Source organism: Homalodisca vitripennis, chromosome 2, assembly GCF_021130785.1.
Source record: "Homalodisca vitripennis isolate AUS2020 chromosome 2, UT_GWSS_2.1, whole genome shotgun sequence".
Classification (NCBI taxonomy): domain Eukaryota; kingdom Metazoa; phylum Arthropoda; class Insecta; order Hemiptera; family Cicadellidae; genus Homalodisca; species Homalodisca vitripennis.
Genome location: NC_060208.1, coordinates 112,439,384 through 112,460,583, shown reverse-complemented (window position 1 = coordinate 112,460,583; position 21,200 = coordinate 112,439,384). Strand labels below are relative to the sequence as shown.

The window sequence follows — 21,200 nt, the reverse complement described above, 5'->3', positions numbered from 1 at the left end:
CAGGTGTTCTTGTCCAAAATGTCTTGTCAGTGCCATCTGAGGTTTTCTTGTTTCACACGATATGTCTAAATCACAGATTTGGCCAGTATGGTCTGAAAGATATGTTTGTAATACTTTTACATCAATTTTGTCTTCATCGAGGTCTGTGCATACCATATCGATTGAGGTAGCAGATGTTGGAGTTACTCTTGTTGGAGGCAAAGAAACTCTTGAAATATTGAATGAGGCAAGTAACTCACCAACAGCAGAGCTTTCTTTTGTTTGCACAAGACTATTGACATTGATGTCCCCTAAGATGCAGATCCCACAGTTCATGCTTGGAACGTCACAATAAGGAGAATGCTGAAATAATGGCAGAAGCATTTAAGGAACTCCTGAATTGTAAGGAACCGGAGGAAATTTTGGAAATCAACACTAATACTCCAATAAAAACCAAACCTGTAAATATTAACCCCCCTACAGTAAAAGAAGTGGAAACTGTACTTAAAGAATTGAAGAACTACAAAGCAGGTGGTGAAGACCAAATGTTTGCAGAGGTGTGGAAGTATGCTGGAGTATCTAGTCATACCTCTCTTCATATGATACTACAGAAAATTTGGATTACTGAGAAATTTCCCGATCAATGGACTATAGCTATAATTCACCCTTTGCACAAGAAAGGTGACAGATGTAATCCGGATAACTATAGAGGTATATCACTCCTCGATTGTACTTATAAGATTTTTTCAAAGATTCTCTACAACAGGATTAAGGACCAACTAGATCAAGAACTTGAAGAATACCAAGGAGGATTCAGGCCTTGGAGAAGTTGTACAGAGCAAATAATTACACTAAAGTTAATTATGGCATATTATAGAAAACAAAATAAACAACTCTCGATAACATTTGTTGATTTCAAGAAAGCCTATGATTCCATTCATAGAATATCACTATTAAAAATACTGAGACATTTTGGACTTCACCCCAAATTAATTAAATTAATAGAACTAACATTAACTAATACAAAGTCTAAAATAAAGTTTAGAGGAGAACTTTCAGAACCATTTCAGATAAAGACTGGCTTAAGACAAGGTGATGGATTATCACCGCTTCTTTTTAACTGTGCATTAGAGTACGTCATGAGGGAATGGGAAAGAAATAACCAAAAAAACATAAAGATTGGATATCAAAGGGACAACATTAATCTGAACTGTCTGGGGTTTGCTGATGACTTAGCTCTTTTGGCCAATGACATTCAGGAAACAAAACAGCAAATTAAATCTTTACAAGATATAGCTCAGAAAATTGGTTTAAAGATATCGTTTGAAAAAACAGAAGTTTTATTAACGCAGCCTCCACTTGCAAATAAAATAAGGTTGGACAACCACAATATAAAAATTGTGCAGAAATTTAAATACTTAGGAGAAGTAATCACTTATAACCTGAATGAAAAACCATCTTGGCAAAGTAAAATAGACAAACTAACTAAGATTAAACATACTACTAAGAATACGTATAATAAAAAATGTCTTTCAATAAATACAAAATTAAGACACTACAAAACAGTTGCTCTGCCACAAATTACATACGCAAGTGAAACAATATTTAAAACAACAAATACTATTGCAATAGATAAGGTTCTTAAGATGGAGAGAAGAATAGTCAGAACTTGCTTAAACAAAAACTATCAAGTAGACGGAGTTTGGAGACTAGCTTCCAATGAAACAGTCTACAAAAAATATAGAACCCATTACAAGTATAATTAAAAAGAAACGAATATCATTCCTGGGGCATTTGTTAAGAACACCTGAAAATAGAATTAGCAGGAAAATAGTAGAAAAACTGTGGTATAGTAAAAGTGACATTAAATGGATCACAGAATTAAAAGAAGATATGAGAGAGTTACAAATTACAGTAGAGGATTTAAAACACAAGACAAACACATTGAAGATATTGAATGACAAATACTCTACACTACAGCTGAAAAGAAACAAACAACGAATAGGAAGAGTGGTTCCGGAGGAGGAAAGGAAATTACGCTCGGAAAGGATGAAGAAATATTGGGTGGATAAAAGAAGAAAGACTAGAAAAATATAAAGTGACTAAAGTGGTCCAATGTAGGCCATAAAATTATAAATAAATAAAATATATATATATATATATATATATATATATATATATATATATATAAAACAACAACACTTTTGTATATTTTAGACTCATTCAAATAAATATCACATTGCCTGTAAGGGTGCTATACATTGGGGACAAGTTTTTCCCTTACTAATTTATGTATGTTAATAGATTTATTTTTAAAAGATAAATTCAAATGATTCAGTATTTAATTCTTTTGTTGTAAACTATATTTATTTCTAACAATACTGTTATTTTTTAAGATGTCTATATCTTGAAAAATAGATGAGCAGTGATTAAAAAATATATAAATAAAAAAATCACTTTAAAAAACCGCAAAAAGTGCTTACCATTTTGGGGTCATTGATGGCCAGTTCCAGGGTTAATTCCCAACATTTAACCTTTTCTTTAAACCTTTCCGAATCTCTTGTAAGAAGAGTAATATTCCTTACTTTTTTGTGCAATTAGTCGGTCTCAAAAGGTTTAACAATGACAGAAATTCAGTTTGATAATGATTTTAAGTAAATCAAATTTCAGTTGGCTATAAAAAAGGCTATTAGGTTTTTAACATTTTAGAAATGACAATCAATCATTTTAAAATTTTGAATCGGATTTTAGACTATAAAACTCTGTTCTTGAAAAACTCCTATTTGGTGGAAAAGTATCAATGAGTACTGTAACATGTACATGCTGAACCTGCTAAAGATTATTTGAGGTTGGTTGAGAAACTGTGGGAGTATTCAGGTAGCTTCATTTAACCTAAGTAATGTAGATTGATTTCAAACTGAAACATTTTTGTTGTTGTGATAAAGTAGACTACCTGATCATTCCTGAATTAATATTGTGTTTCTTCAGCCTTAAGAATTTGTGTTCTAGTTTGGAGGTGGTGGAGATTTCCTGAGTGAAGAGATAACACCTGAAGTGATGCGTAAAAAACATGACAGAGGCAGAGTGGGCCAAGATATACGACATGAACCGGGACAAGAAGCTGTACTCTAACCTAACAAACAGCCTCTTCCCCTCTATCCACGGCAACGACCAGATCAAAAAAGGTGGATTATTAATTGCCTGGGGAAAGAAGGGGGTACTGTTAGCTTTATTTTTCTATTGGCTGCAGTTGGCTGGCAGCTTAAGCATTTTTTATATAATGTGTGTTCATGTGCACGTGTTGCATTGAAATTACTATTTTGCTGTGTAATATTTATTTAATCATAATTTACTTAACATTATTTTTTTTAAATATTTTCTTCTAAAATTTCAAAAATTATGTTGATATTATACAGATTTTTAGGGATTTATGAAAACACCTGCCTTAAAAACCGGTTGGAACACATTTCTGTGCAGCAATCTCCTCTTCCCTTTCCACTACTCCATAGTCCATATAATTTGTCCATAGTCCATACTCATCTTGAGCTCCAGTTATTTTTATTGCCACTTTTAAAATTAAGCTAGTTCCTCAAGAAGTCTAAAATTACATTCAATACGTTTTAGGAATACTTCTAATGATGTTTGGAGGAGTGCCAAAGACAACAACAGAAGGAACAACACTCAGAGGGGACCTCAACTGTTGTATTGTGGGAGATCCGAGCACAGCCAAGTCACAATTCCTCAAACAGGTATATTTTAACAATAAATTAAAGTTGCTTTACTTGTAACTATTCTAAACACTTTATTGGTTCTATTTTTATTAAATAATAGCTAGCTGTGACTGTATGTCCTATAGTCATAGTATTGGTGTTTTTAGTTTATAAACTATAACTATTTGGTATTGTTTTTCAGTTCTTAATGTTGAGCGAATGAATTGTACATATTGACTAAAGCAAAAGTTAATCATAGTTTGTAGTTTGATGTCAGCTTACTTGCTTTTTTATATAAATACCTGCTGTTGTGACATTCATACATGTGCATACATGATAAAATGTTTGTATGCAAGTTCACAACATTCTGAAAACTAATGCAATATACAATAGAACTTTATCTAGACACATGTGTGCTTCCAACATGTTGCAAAATAATAGATTCATTAAATTTAGTGGGAACGTCTTTGCACCTGTCTACACATCAGGCAAAGCATTGAATGTGACAGTTGTGACACTTGCTTTTCTCAAAGCCATTGATTTATTTGATTTAGTAATAAAAGCTGGACCTTACGCGTTAGCGGATGTTGGTGTCTGTTGGTATTGTTTGATGATCATGCCTCTGTGCAGGTGGCTGACATGAGCCCGCGCGCTGTTTATACGTCAGGCAAAGCATCGAGTGCGGCGGGTCTTACAGCTGCCGTTGTCAAAGATGAAGAGTCATTTGACTTTGTGATAGAAGCTGGAGCTCTCATGTTGGCCGATAATGGAGTCTGTTGCATTGACGAGTTTGACAAGATGGATCCCAGGGATCAAGTGGCCATTCATGAAGCCATGGAGCAACAGACAATCTCCATTGCAAAGGTAGGCTTTATTCATTGGGTAATAGCAAAAATATAATGGATAAGTTCTGATTCAAACATTTATAAAAAAAATGTGGTGTTGAAAGCCTAAGTTTTTCTTTGTAATATTGATAAAGCATTGTAAATACATAATAATCTATTTTTGTTATATGGATATAGACTGCGTATCTAGTCTGCTGTATATGTACACAAGTATGGTACTTTTTTCAACTAAAAGAAAAAGTGACCACATATTGTTAAAAAGTGATAAGAACAAATGTATACAAATTATATTTATGAATATTTTCTTCAACATTTTAAAACTTAGTTAAGAATTATCTTCTTTTTGAAGAAAAACTAAAAATAACTTCTTGTGATTGAAATTGGCCATTTTCATCCAACTATGATTCTCGTAAACTATCATGCTATAGCATATAACTATTAACAAACACATGTGATATTGTAAAAGTAGTTCTTGTATTAATACATTTTTTATAATATGAACGCCTTAATAAAACAAATTGTGAACTTTTATTCAAATTGAGTTCTGAAAGTTTGTGAAGAGTATTACAATAACAACTCTATTGAATAAATATGTTTATGACATATACAAATTATTTTTTAGTCTTTAAATTAGCTTTTTTATGACAAGATTTTTTATGTAGCCAAAGATTCTGTTTGGCATTGCTATGTAAAAAAGTAATATGTAATGTTTTGTTGATTAAGATGTATAATAAAATGTATTCAATAGCACATACAATGTGCTAAAAAACTAATAAAAATATAATTTGCCCAACACATTAAGGACAGTAGTAAAACTTCATGTATTGTAAAAACATTAAATCAAACTTAGACTAAAAAAATCTATTAGAATTCAAAATTTAAGATTAGAAAATTCTGAATTGCACCATTAGGCTACAAATGACTACATTAATGGAACTGTGAAGTTTAAGTTATTTATTGTTACATTATATTTTGTACTTTAGTAAGTTAGAAGGAAAATAATTAACATTTCTTGTCCATACACATATGCACTAAATAAACTGTATTTGTATGACAACAACAAACAATCTAGTATAATATTTGGGTGTATTCTGATCGGATTCAAGGCCTTATTCAATACCAGAAAATCGATTTGGACAAGTCCTCTCAAAAGACTATCCAACTGTTTACCCGTATTATATTTCTATCTGATCTGTTCAACAGGCTGGAGTGAGAGCCACACTGAATGCCAGGACATCAATACTGGCTGCTGCTAATCCCATCGGAGGACGCTACGATCGTTCAAAATCCCTCCAACAGAATATTCAACTGTCTGCCCCCATCATGTCACGGTTTGATCTGTTCTTCGTACTTATCGATGAATGTAATGAGGCAAGTAAATGATATATCTTACAGAGTGGGTGATAATCCTTGAAAAATGTCAATAATAAATTGCTAGATATTCTCTTAAATGTGTTACACATTAACTTGATCAATTTACTATATACACTATTGCAGTCTTTTTATTCAAAGTCAGTTATAATTGATTTTACAACAAAGATAGACTACTTAACTGATCAGGTATTTATATAATTGGCAATGTTTTTTTTCTAGCTGTCCAGCTAGTTGTATGTGTCCTGTTTACAGGAATCACAAAAAATACTTCCTCCGCCGGGACTCAAACCCGGATCTCTCACTTGCTGGGTGAATGCGCTACCATTGCACCACAGAGCCCTTACTTTTTACGATTCAATTATTTTGTATTTGGCTATATCTGTCACATATGCGTTTAAATAACCAAACTAACATATGATCAGAAGACCAAATACCTGTCAAACGACTTTTATTTATATTAGATAAATTTGTCTGAATGGCAATAGCCGAATTAAATTTCAATAAATATTGAATCCCAAAAAAAATAATTTTTAATGCACACTAGAGAAGTCTGCCAATTTTTATAGCTCTGCCTAGCAAGATATGTGAGGTTTGGCACGTGTTAACACAGGCGTGGCAGTTAAAGGGTAAAAAACTATTATATATTAAGGGTTATAAAGCTATAAGTAAGTTTGAAACTTAATGAAGAAAATAAAAATGTATTTGTCAAAAATTGCCGATGAAGTGTACTTATTTCCAAATAACGGTTTTTCACAGGTCCTGGACTATGCAATCGCTCGCAAGATTGTCTCACTACACAATAATGTGGATGAATCTGCAGAAAGAGTTTATACTCAAGAGGAGGTTCTACGATATATTGCTTTTGCTCGTCAGTTCAAACCAATTATAAGCCAGGTCAGTTCACAAAATTTAATGTGAAAAGTGTGGATGTTTTAACTTGATTTTTATAGAAATGACTAAAAATTTCTATGGCTCATGATTGCTCCTGCTGTTAACTCTAACAGTATTAATATTTATTATTAAAGTAAAAGAGCTATATTTTTTGGTGTGCCACCTATTCTTCAATTTCATCGACCTGTTTGTGTAGCAATGTTTTTCTCGAAGTGAGTACATTTGTATTACCTCTTTTCATATATATACATATACTCACATACACATACAGTACTGATTCACTCACAGATAGACAGTGATGAGCAGACTTGTAAATATTTTTTTTTTCTTGGTATGTTTATAATTTTCTCAGAGTGTTTTCTTTCTGACACATTTACTTATAAGTAATTTTGTGCCATGTTTTAATTTGTCTACACTAGTGTATTTTTTTTCATAATTTGATGTCTTTTGAATACTTTGGAGGAAAAAAATATATATTTTTTTTAAATGCTGTGACTTGAAAAAGTTAGGTATTTTCATTTTTTTTGTAATAAACTGACGAAAATTGGTGAAGTTGTTTACTATTAAACGTACTTGTATGCACATTTATCAGATTAGTTATATCAATCTTTTTTCTACACCTTTTAAAAAGTCAAATCAGAATTTTTAAAATAATACATTTTTTTAGTATGCAATTTTTATTATTATAAAAGATGTATTAAATGTATACATAATTTTTACATTTATTGTAGTAGAGTACATTTCATACCAAATAATAAAACAAAAAATATTAAATTTTTTTGGAAAATTAGAAAGAAACAAATATTTTAACCAAACTCTAAAAATTGCAAATTAGTGTTGGGATTTTTGGGAGATACTTTTGAAAAAAATTTCTGGGATTGAAGGGGTTAATTTTAAAATAAATAAATACTAATTTTTAACTTTACTGAAATATTGGCTTAGTTTAATGTTCCAGAAAGCTTAAAAGAAAACCTAGGTGTTACTGTCAAGGCCTAGGTTGTCTGAATCTGACTGATCAACAAGTTCTGTAATCTCAGATGACCTATTAGCAAAATGTTAGGACATTGAAATGAGAGCCTAAACCAACATAATAAACCATACCTATGATATATCACTGATATTGTAGCTCCTAAGCACTTTCACTGCACTACAACATATCTCACGTAAAACCATGAAATTACTAACAAAAGCACTATCTCGCAAAATAAATATCTTTTGTGACTAAATCAAAACAGTCATTTGAGTCAAAATGGCTGATAAAGACATCTTTCTGAGCAGAAAGTGAGTTTTACAATGTTACTGGGACATTACTGTTACCAAAACAACAAAACATGTCATCATTGAAATCAGTGACTCTTTCTGTTTGAAATGGTATATAAATAGTAGTGGTAGTTTTGACTTATGTACTATATGAACTGTCAATATAGGTGTGTGTCGGATCGACATTATAATGTCGACTGCCACTACAGAATTATTCGGCTCGACATTACAATGTTAATTGCCAAATTAATAGTTCATGAATTTAAACACTATTTTAATTTTTTTTTACTTTTCTGCTTTTGAAAGTATAGGGTAAGCTTGATAGTAACAAGACTTATTATTTCAATATTTTATGCATCCACTGATAAGCACAGAGAAAGAAATTATCCAGATAAGAAAATTGAAAATTTCTGTAAAATATTCTTTCAACTGTACATTTAAGAAAATGTTAAGTATGCAGTGCTTGGTCAGTACTGTAATGCAGATATGAAAGGCAAAGTTAGTATCTTACATGTACTCTAAATTTAAAGACTGTTATAAAACCCACCTTACTTTTGACAGAAGTAGGTTTCTTAGACATGTATCTGTCTCTTTCTATATATCCTTGATCAGGAAAAGAAGGCAAAATGAACTACGTCATGAAAAAATACTAAGATTGTAATTGTACATCAGCCATTTATTTAATGGCCATAAACATTCACTTTTTGACATAATGCTTTGATCAGGGAAACAAGGCAAAATCAACTATGATGCAAAAAATACTAAGACCGAATAAATTTACAATGTCCATAAATATACACTTTTTGGCATATTTTCTTTATCGTGGCAACAAGGCAAACTCATTATCGGCATCCAAAATATATTTCCGTCGAACCAGAAGTGCTCACACAAGTGCAGAGCCTACGAGCGTATTATGTGTAAGCCGTGGGCAACTGCTAGTATTTTATAAAATGAGAAAGTTAGAGCCAATTATCTGGTACCGTTAATTGCTTTTTGTGTAGTGAGTTACCACAAAATAATATGTGCAGGAAGCATCAACTTTTGCTGGTGGAGGTGTACACGCAGTTACGCCAGCGCGATGCTACGGCCAGCAGCAAGAACACATGGCGCATCACAGTGCGCCAGTTGGAGAGCCTGATCCGTCTGTCTGAGGCCATGGCCAAGATGGAGTGTTTGGACGAGGTCTGGATGCTTGATATCAGTTTACTTTAAAATTTAACAGATTGCGATGAGAGAGAAAATCAACAAAATTCATTCAAATACTGACAATTGTATATATTATACTACAGATATTTTCCCACTATATTTTGGTCTAAAAAGCAATCAGTTATAGTTATCTTTATCAGTCAACGGTGATTTTTGCTAGTTCCATCTCAGTTTTTATGTTGTAATATATACATTTTTGCAATCATTATTGTAAGAATAAAATCGGTTTATTGCATTTAGGAACCAAACATTATTTTTAGGCTATGCAATATATTTTCAATTCCATTTCATTTATATGTAACCAAAAAAGGCTGAGAATGGAAAATTAGTTAATGTTATAAAAATATGAGTATCTTAATTGGTCTTTATGAGAACTGAATACAAACATAACAGATTTGAAGGGAAATAAGTATGTTTTAGAAATAATAAAAGATAAAGTATATATTTATAAATTTAAAACTAAATCTTTACTTCATAGGTTTTGTTGAACAAATTAAATAACTAATAATGAATGCAATCAGCTGGTTATATTATTTAAAAAAAAATACAACAAATTTAAGATCTCAAAAATACTTAATGGAAATAAACTGAAAGAAAATCACACATGTGTAAAAAACATACTGTTTTGGAGGAAGTGCTCGATAATGTGGTTTGTAACTTATCACCCATGTGTCTGATATCATAAGGAATTCCATCTCAGTGTTGATTTGAGGACATGTTATTCAATTTTATCATTGTTGCTACTGTTTCAACTGATACTGATGTGTAATTAAAGTTGATTTTGGAGTTGAGAAAGAAATGCTGGTTCGTGGTAGAAGTCCTGTGTGTGTTCCCATTTCTCTATCCCAGTTGTTTGCATCATAAGATTATTATGAAATTGTTTTGTGAAAGACTGAAGTTATAAGTGAAATTTGGTTTCAGTGTGTTCACTTCTGGCTAGTTTATAACTTCCAGTTAATCCCACATTGGGCACTTAAAAACCATGTGTTGCTTACATCTGGGTAATCCCATGGATGTCCAAGGGTGGGGTGATAGACCTCATCTACTGCAGAGTATGACTGTTGAAATGGGTTCACCCATATTAAAAGTGACTTTATAACGTAACTCATATTCTGTATTCTATGCTAAAATTTCAATCTGAATCTGAATATTTTTTATCTTAAGAGTAATATATACAAACATTTTTGAGGGTTTGAGAACGTTTTGGAAAGTTAAAGAAGCTAACATCTGTTCACATACTACAGGTGCTGGCAAGACATGTGACTGAGGCATACAAGCTTCTCAATAGATCCATTATACGAGTAGAACAACCCGATGTATATCTGGATGAGGAGGAGACGGAGGCAGAGGATGCAGGTCTGGCAGCACAACCTCAAGATCAAGGTAGAAATATGCCACATTTAAACTGCATTATGACGTTTCTTCCATATAATATTTTTCTGCCTATAACATATATTTTATCCTTCACCAAAAATAAATGACTAGGATAAACTTCTGTATTGACTCCATTTGTTCAGAAGTAAGTAGGGTTTCCAGAAAATTGGAATGAAGTATTCCCACCGTTATACCCTGCTTGTAGGATGGTTTATGGAAAAGTACAGATTGCTCCTTTCGTGTCCTTTTTTGTCCTTCTTCATTCCTTGTTTTTTCCTCATGTGAGCTTCCGGAGCCAAGCCATCAAAGTGAGATATTTTTGACAAGCCCTCTCTTTGTTTTTTAACATTGGTGTTGCTCTATCGGGATTGGTTTTAAGGCCAATTCTCTGGTTTTTTTTTTTTTTTTTTTTTTTTTTTTTTTTTTTTTTTTTTTTTTTTTTTTTAAATTCCCAAATCTCCGAAACCATGCCATTGTCAGTGCCACATAGTTTAGGGACTTATGGGGCTAGCCTTCCAGCTTGTCCTTACCCTTTGGTGGTCATCTTTCAGTATGGCATCCTCTTCAGAAGTATCGACTCATACTGAGTCAGAGGAGCTAGGAAACTATTGGGAAGTGTTTCTGTCTCATTGTTTGGTTGTGATTATTCAGGATAACAAGGGTCAGGTACACCCATTACTAGTCTCTATTTTTCATGCACTTTCATCCACAATTTAAGAGCTTCTAGAGTTCTCTGGTTTCAGTTTTGGGTTTTCGTAATGTGTACTCATTGTACCCGCAAGGCAAGTAGCGGAGAACTAAAAGTCACTCCAGGTAATGGCCCGTTGCGTGGGGAAGGCTATTTAAACTGGAAGTTGCCAGATATTCAGAGCTCGCATATTTAGAAATCAACCTCTCTCTTGACCACGCAGCCCTCGCATATGCTGTATCACTTTGGATTGGAAAGCAGAGAAGATATCAGTTATATAAAAGAATAGTAGAAGTCAAATTTTTGGGAGAAAGTTTTCCCAAAAGTTGAGCGTAGACTGAAACAAAAATAAGTGGATGATAGAAAAGAAGCCAGTCAGTTCAATTCAGCCTGATCGGAAATTGTTAGAAGACAAGAAGTGGATCAAACAGTTTCCAAGTGCGCGCGCACTAAAGTACAGCACTAGATAATGAGAGAAGGTGGTTATGATTGTGCTTCGGGGACACACTGACTTGGCTCATGTATTGGGGTATGAAGGCCGTGCCATTTTGCACCCAAACAATACAGTTTAGATTTGCTCTGTAATATGGTTTACACACATACACGCAGCAGACTCAAGGCAGTGCACAAAAATAAATATAGAAAATGCTAACTGCAATCAAAAAATTATTTACAAAAGTACTATAATTTGTTAATTAGGTTACCTATATACAAGTTTTCAAATACTACGTTCAACAAAATTACGCATTCGTGATTGGTAATTTGTATAATGCCAATCAGCTATAGTCTGTGAATAAACACAGCACTCTGTGCTGCTCAAAACACAACAATAGAAAATGCCAGCTACAAGCAAAATATTATTTATAAAAGTATGATAATTAGTTGTAATATATTTATGGTTTTTAAAAATCAAAGTACAGCGAAAACAAGTTTTGGCTATTGGTAATTTGTGTACTGCCTATCAGCTGATTGTTAATGACGCTGTGGACCTCAGTAGATTCGAATATGGAAATCCAACGTTTGATTCTCAAATCCAAATCTTTGAAGATTTGTTTGATTCGGGATTCGGTTTCAACCCTTACCATGAAACTTTCATATATACAGATGTCCCATGCAAACTAAATTTTCAACAACTCTGGTTTACTCCTATACAGTAAATGACTTTTAATTTGGATAGTTGCCATTGTTTAGTGGAAAACACATTCTATTTTACTGTCTTAATTTGGATAAGATACATTAGGTTATTTATCTTGTTTTATATATTTGCTTATGCGGTCGGTTAACTATTATTTGTAATATGTCCAACAAAAACTAATTTTCTTTACATTATTAAATATTCTTATGTTATTATTGATACTGGATGGTTGAAAAAAATGTCAAGAACATTATAAATATTTATAAAAGTTATTTTTCAGAGTTATTATATTTATTATTAGATTTTATTAGTTATGACTACATTTATGAGAAACCTTTTGAAACTACAGTATTTTATTGATATATCAAATTTTGAAATCCCATATACTCAATATTGACTGATGCATGGCTCGAACTCACCAATTTATTAGTTACATTTATAAAATATCTGATTTTACAGTTGTTATAAAATTACAACTTAATTGTTGTAAATAAAAATTATATTACAACCTCTTTTATCCGGATTAATTCTGACCAGGGAATACAGTAAAAAACAAATAATGAGGAACTTAATTTTTACAAATATAACAGCAAAAGTAAGCAAGGTTATTATTTACTGTTTTATAAACACTCAGTGAGTCCTACAATAGGACTACACAAACGTTTCACAGCCATTATTTCCACTGATAATGTGTCAAACTGCTGCAGTCTATCTGCACCGTGGCATGTTATTATTTACTGTTTTATAAACACTCAGTGAGTCCTACAATAGGACTACACAAACGTTTCACAGCCATTATTTCCACTGATAATGTGTCAAACTGCTGCAGTCTATCTGCACCGTGGCATGTTATTATTTACTGTTTTTATAAACACTCAGTGAGTCCTACAATAGGACTACACAAACGTTTCACAGCCATTATTTCCACTGATAATGTGTCAAACTGCTGCAGTCTATCTGCACCGTGGCATGTTATTATTTACTGTTTTATAAACACTCAGTGAGTCCTACAATAGGACTACACAAACGTTTCACAGCCATTATTTCCACTGATAATGTGTCAAACTGCTGCAGTCTATCTGCACCGTGGCATGTTATTATTTACTGTTTTATAAACACTCAGTGAGTCCTACAATAGGACTACACAAACGTTTCACAGCCATTATTTCCACTGATAATGTGTCAAACTGCTGCAGTCTATCTGCACCGTGGCATGTTATTATTTACTGTTTTATAAACACTCAGTGAGTCCTACAATAGGACTACACAAACGTTTCACAGCCATTATTTCCACTGATAATGTGTCAAACTGCTGCAGTCTATCTGCACCGTGGCATGTTATTATTTACTGTTTTATAAACACTCAGTGAGTCCTACAATAGGACTACACAAACGTTTCACAGCCATTATTTCCACTGATAATGTGTCAAAACTGTTGCAGTCTATCTGCACCATGGCATGTTATTATCAGGTTTGTGTTCACTCTTCTCTGTTACCATTGATGAACAAGCTGCTGATACAAATCAAATCAAATATTTATTTGTTGTAAACATGTTCACATGTATAAACAAAGTCAACTTAAAAGGTTACTTAACCTAACTTAAAGAGTTTTTTTTGTTTAGCAACTTCGTAAAATTCTGTTACATCGTATAAGCAGGTTGCAACTAGAAAGTTCTTTAGTTTTTTGTCTAAATCTAGTGAGTGGCAGCTCTTTAATACCTTCCTGGCAAAACATTAAACATTTTTATGCCTTGGTATAGAAAACTCTTCTGAGTTGCAGAGTATCTGCATCGTTCACTTATAAGTTTATTTTTGTTTCTAGTTGCATAGTTATGGACCTCAGACATTGCAGGCAAAAGAGTGCCAAGTTCCTCTTAACAAACAAGAGTGTGCTAAATATATACATAGAAGGCAATGAAAAGACACCTAAACCTAATGAAGAGCTCTTTACAGTGTGCCTGCCAGTGTGGCATCACAAATCAGGACGGATTGCTTTTTTTTGCAGCACAAAAAGCTTCTGTACATATCCATGGTTTGCCCAGATTGAAGTTCCATAAGAGAGGTAGCTATGTATGTGGCCATAGTAAACACAGAGCAAACACCAACAGAGACACTGCCTTTAAGTGCTCTGATCATGAAAATGCCTTTTGAAATTTTGTTCGCAAGACTGTCAATTTGCTGATGCCATTTAAGATTGAGCTCTGGACTGTGAACCCCAAGAATTTTTGAGTGGGTTACTTCCCCCCGATTGCTAAGGCTGAAAGCAAGGTCCTGAGTTTTCCCGTCATTAAGGCTTAACTTATTTGCATTACACAGTCATGAATGGTTTTAGTTTTGGCGTCGAGTATGTAACCCACATTTTCTGCACTGTTACCCTGGACACACACTCTGGCCAAATCGTCAGCAAATAGAAATGATTTTACTGAATGAGCATTTTTAGGTTGTACGGCAGGTCATTAACATAGAGTATGAAAAGCAAGGGTCCCAAAATGGACCCTTGTGGGACACCTTGTTTTACACTTAACTGTTTTGAGTAAGAGCCATTTAGGAATACACGGATTGCCATCGATTGTTCAAATAAGATCTTAAGAACTGCACTACACTGTTTGTCAATAGAATAAAAATACATCTTATCCAGTAAAATATGATGCGACACTGTGTCAAAGGCCTTGGACATATCAAATGATCTGAAAAGAACGTTCAGGTTGTTCTACAGTCCTTCAAAACAATTCAAGATCAAATCCTGAGTAGCTTCAACAGTGCTATGGTTAGGTCTAAAGCCGTACTGATTCTTGGACAATAACTTATTTGATTCCAAGAAGGAGGAAAGTTGTTCATGAATGAGACGTTCCAAGACCTTTGACAGCGTCGGAACAATGGATATTGGCCTATAGTTGCACAATCATCCCTAGGCCCTCTTTTGTGTATTGGAATGACCTTACTTACTTTTAGTTTTGTCAGGATAAATACCCTGCTTAATACACAAGTTGAAAAGATATGTTAGTACTTCACAAATAGACCTAGCTGATAACTTCAGTATTGCTGCATTGGTGCCATATATATCAAGACAAGTGCTATTATTCAGTTGGTTTATGGCTAGGTAGACTTCTTCTACTGTAAAAAAAAAAAAAACTTCTAAGAGTGAATAACCCTACTGAATTGTTTCCTGTTGCACAGTTCTCACTATTGTCAAGAAAAACACTATGATTAGGCTTATTTACATCAGTTGGTAATGCTATTACAAATTTGTTCTTACACTGGTAAGAAAAAAATTGTTAAAAGCATCAGGCGTTAAATTAGCGTTTAAATATGGGAGGCTTACTGTTAACATTTCTAAGCTGATTTATGACAGACCATGCAGCTTTTGATTTATTGTTTGAACTGTCAATTATGTTGTTATTATGATTAAGTTTGGCTTTTTATAAATTTCTGCCTTGTACGTTCTCTTAAGAGCAATATAATTTTCTTTAGACCTGTTTACAGTTAGTGTTGCAGAATAAAATAGGTAAGCATTGTCAAGTTGGACCTTTAATATTCTTAAGTCCTCATTGTACCATTTGTTGTTAGATGTACTATTTCTGTTGGTTATCCCAACAGTTTTCATAGGCATTGCGCTGTTTACCGCCTATAACAACAAATCAAAGAACTTATTGAACTTATTGTTTAAGTCATCCTTACTAATTATATATAGCTAACCAATTTATACTATTAAGGTAAGTTAGAAATAGCTTAGAGTTCTGAGGATTGATAGGCCTAACAAGTTTCTTCTTTAACTTAAGATTGTCTGAAGTCACATTCATTGGTGTACTGAAAATGATGGCGTTGTGATCAGACACACCTGTGTGCAAAACGGAAGCAGTCCATCTATCAGGATGTAAGGATGTAACAATATTGTCCAAACAGGAGCCCCCCTACTTGCCGCATTTGAAGATAGATTTGGCCTGGTAACATCCTTAATCGTTATGTGTAAACCAAAAGGTTTTAGTTAAGTTATACAGCTCTAAGGTATCATTATTATCGGCTAACAGATCGATATTCAAATCTCCTGCGCATATAAAGTCAAAGTTCTCACCATGCACACACGAGAAAAACTGCATGCAGCTTGTCAAACAAAGTGCTGGTCTTACCTGTAGGTGGTCTATAAAAGCAAACGATGATGGTATTAAAATCAATTAACTGTATTGCTGTAAGTTCAAAAATTTGCTCTTCAACTACCAAGTGATAACTTATTATATACTTGGAAACGCACATTCTCCTTCACAAAGATCACTGTACCACCATGAATCGCATTTGATCTAACAAAGTAGCTTGCAGTTTTATAATCTTGCAGTGTCAAAAAATCAATGTCAGAGTTAAGAACCCAGTGTTCAGAAAACACAGATAACATCAGCACTGTGCAGTGATGCTAAATGATTCAGATAGTCCAGCTTGTTTGTTACACCCTGCGCGTTCCAGTACAGTAGCGTTAAGTTAGACAGGGCATTATTTGTTTTTGTTGGTAATGTAGGGCTATTTAAAATGTCTTCATCATTTGATTTGTGTTCATTTAGGTGTACCAGAGAATTTTTAGGTACTCACCAATGTCTACAGAAGCCTTAACTTTTTGTTTTTGAGTTTTGTACATTCCCCAAAAAAGAATCTTGGTCCCCATTTGTACTTATTCTTTTAAAGTTAAAGTTAAAGTAACTGACATAGGCTCCGGTTTGCCAGAATTCGGGAATAAAAATTTGGTCCATAGATTACCTGGTACACCAACCTTAAAAGATCGGTAACCAGAAATTTATTCCTCATCTGGCTGACTTTATAGTTACCTTTAAGGCCATTCATTAAGATAATTTTTTACTGCGTCACTGTTTACATCGGTTTTGAAAGTCTTGAGAGAAAGAGGTACCAGTATTTTTCCACAACTTTAAGGTCATTCCCTTTGGTAGCCGTTCCTAGAATACATCTTCCTTTATTAAGATTTTTAGTATTTTTTCTGGGACTAATGCTGTTTTTAGTAACCAATAGGTTATCACTAGGACCATGTTTTACTTTTAGGGTTATGTTATCATGGTTAGAATGGCTACTGTTTGAATGATCAGTACTAGGCCTAGACCTGCCCGATTGCTTTGGTGATGTTGTAGAATCTTTTTTCAACTGTGTGAAATTCTGAATGTTTTCTACAGCTTGTGGTTTGGCACACACTGGTTCCAACGTTAATAGGAGGTTTAATGGTCGTAGAATGTGGACTAATGCCTAAAGGGGCATTAGTTAACCTATCACTAACATTGAGGTTATGTACAGGAGATATGCAATCAGCTCTATTTGCTATTTCATGCTTACTATTTACATCATTACTCTTTAGTGCCTCAGAAAAGGTTTTCCTATTTCCACTTGTTGCAAGCATCTCATCAAATAGTTCTGCTTGGTTTAAGCAAGGCTGCTTTAAAACGTGGCATTTTCATTTTGAACTTGAGTAAGCTGTTTACGAATTTCAATATAATTAACACTAATTTCGTAAATTTGGTCTACCAAAATTTTTGTATGATCAGTACAATCACCTTTGCAATTTTGAATTTGATCCTCAATAGGATTAATAGGATTTAACATTTTCGTTACTCCACAGACCTATCTTGTCGGGAGCACATACTCCAGTCGGGGGGGAAAGTGTCCAGTGGGCACTACTTATTATTTTTGTCCATTTTAATTATTATTTCCATCACTTAAAACAATGAACATGGAAACTATGTGCACATTTTCCTTCACATTTTAAGGCCTTTTTGTGAAATTATTTTATTGCAAGAGCACATTTGAGTGACTTGCTTCTTCCCGCCATCTTGGATCCAACTTCTTTGTTGGTCTGAAGCCAATCATGTACAGTTATCAACATCTTATAGGCGTACTACAACATTGCCAGTTTGTTATTACTGTATGTTTTTATGCATTATTCTGAATCCCAAATGTGTTCATAGAAAAATTTACACTAAAAATTCAATAAACGCTTTATTCTTGAAAAAATGTATGTTCCTCTATTCTGTAAAATCAATCCAGATAATCCGATTCAGATAAATGAGATCCGAATAAACAAGGTCATTATATGTTAGAAATGGGAATATACTTGATCATATCTTAGAACTAGTTTGTATTGAAAGGAACTAATGCATGCTTTTTGTGTCAGAAATGGCAGATGCCAGTGAACCTGTTGCAACTGATGCATCTCAACAGAAGAAGAAACTGAAGTTGTCATTTGACGAATACAAGTCTATTGCCAACATGTTGGTCACCTATGTTCGAAATGAAGAGGATAAATGTGAGTTGACTTTGTTATTAGGATTTTCAGAGAGCTTAAAAATTCACAGATCTTAAGCAGCAATATACATTGCTTTTTTTTGTACATTACTTGAGTTTTTTTTATTTACAAAGAAATCTTAACAAGCAGTTTTCTTAAAAAGTATAGTCTATTTCTGTTTGTTAATTTGATTTTTATGATGACTTGTTATACTAGGGCTTTTATATATTGTACTATATATTTTAATGGATTCTTTTAGTTATCATTTAACATTACAGGATTTCCTACAACCATCAAGTCCATTTCCAAAAACTGTAAACCTATTGTGCTAAATAAGTATAAATTAGTACATAAGTGGAAGCATCTCTCTCCCCATATTTGTCATACTACAAAAAACCGAGCAATGTCTTTTTACGTTCACCTATTTCTTGTATTGTTAAAATATAATGTATTACTGAATCAAACTTCTTCAGACATTCTTAAATTTGTTTTCTCAAACTACTTCAATAGCAGTGTAAAAGGCTCTGAAATTGTCAGTACACCTCTCAAACAGTTTCCGTACTTATCTGTGTCTCTTTATTGAACTTTTAAATGGGTTCTATAATAATAAGGATAGTTATGTTTTAGTTTATACTAAGATGAATAATATCTCATGTTACCTAACAAAATGTATTAATGTCAGCGTACAATTGCTTTGTAACATATGTTTACATCTGAGATGTAGAATGTTCCTGGAGGTAATTCTTCTGATAGGGTCTAGTTAGATTTATGCTATGTGTTTAAAAGAACTTGAACTCCATCTTCCATTTATAAACCGTTTAAATTAGGTAATAAATCAAAATTTTCACTTAAATTGTGGTTCACAATGCATAGTAAATCGGTACCAAGGATTAAGTGTGGTACGTTATAAAATCATAACCTAAGTAACAATTGTTTCCACCGTAGTGTTTTCAATGAAATCAGTTTACTGATTTAACTAATGCAATGTCTTAAATTGTTGCAGCTGATTCAGAAGGTATCAGGAGAAGTGATGTTGTCAACTGGTATCTAGAGAAAATCTCAGATCAGATTGACACTGAAGAGGAACTGGTTGAAAAGAAAGCCTTGATTGAAAAAATTATTGACAGACTCATATTCCATGTAAGTTTTTGATATTTAGTTGATGACTATATATTGTTATAGCCACTAATCTTGTAATATGCTCACTGATCATTGTTCAACTCAAACCCCTCATGATGTAGTATGGATGCAGCACTGTATTTACTGTTATGTAAAATCGTTGCTTGCAGTTCAGAATGTCAAGTGACAATACCTGACTGATTAAAATACAGAGTATTTACCCTCGAGTCGCAGGCGATAATCTAATACGGCAGAAGCACTGCATTTACTGTACTGGTAAATCGTTGCCCAAGGTCGAGAAGGTTAACAGTGACCATTTGTAACATCTCATGTTTTTAGTTCAAACATAATACTTACAACGCCCAAAAAATTTAACCCAACAAATAATTGACCTTTTTTAAGACCAAGAGTTCAATTATTATATTTTATCCAAATCAAATTATTACCTTCACTCTATATTGAGAGAGAAACTAGTGTCAATTGTGCGCTGTCTGCCGCAGTCAATGTTGAGGCCATTATATTTGCTATTTTGAAGTAAAATTTCCTTAATTTTTATAACATTTTTTCTGTGTGAAGTGTAAACTAAAACAATGTTTGCAGGATCAAGTCATCATTCCATTGACGTCGTCAAAAGCCAAAAGTGATGAGACAGAAGAGGAGGACCCGCTCCTGGTTGTTCACCCCAAATTACGTTGTAGATATCTAGTGTTTCAATTGGTGATTTTTCACAAACTGTAAATATACATTATGTTTTTATAAATATCACTGTCAGATTATTTTCCCACCTGTTTTCACAGCTAAGAGTTTTATAAAATCAGGGTTTATTGTCAATATTTGTACATATAGTATGCTAATTCTTCCTGTAATAGGGTGGGCAGTAATTATTTCTGTAACACCATGTAAAATACCAATTTTCGTTTAATATTAAAAGATTTTCTGAAAAACAATTACTCTTAGGATTAAGGTGGTTGGTTATAATTGAGCACATACATTATTTTCAGAGTCATTGTACTGTATTTGCTCAAACTACACTAATAAGTGTGTATTCTGATACAGTTAACACCACGTACATCGAAGAAGAATATACATTTATATTAAATAGTTAAAATGGATCTTTATAGAAATAAAATACTGTTTGTGAAATTAGGCCTAATTAGTCCTTGATTGTTCTCTCTACTACTGGATCACTCTCACTCTATGTTCAAAGTCAATTACCAAAGATGTTTTAAACAAATGTTACAACTTTTTAGGATAAAGTTATTTCTTTATGAATGTCCTGCTCATAATCTGTGACAAACATACTAAAACACAAGGGCTGACCGTGCTTTAAACTCTGTAAGCCACGTAC

General features: G+C 33.2%; 1 protein-coding gene across 1 annotated transcript; it reads left to right on the top strand.

Moving 5' to 3' along the window:
• Positions 1-350: 350 nt before the first annotated feature.
• Positions 351-20,612, top strand: LOC124355771 (DNA replication licensing factor MCM6-like). The gene is given in 13 exon segments (XM_046806925.1): positions 351-554; positions 2,989-3,042; positions 3,044-3,164; positions 3,604-3,728; positions 4,320-4,553; positions 5,738-5,905; positions 6,665-6,802; positions 9,092-9,241; positions 10,510-10,648; positions 18,623-18,754; positions 19,737-19,873; positions 20,453-20,533; positions 20,535-20,612. Coding segments are annotated over 13 exon segments (1,707 nt in total). The 3' UTR covers positions 20,559-20,612.
• The last annotated feature ends 588 nt before the right edge of the window (positions 20,613-21,200 follow it).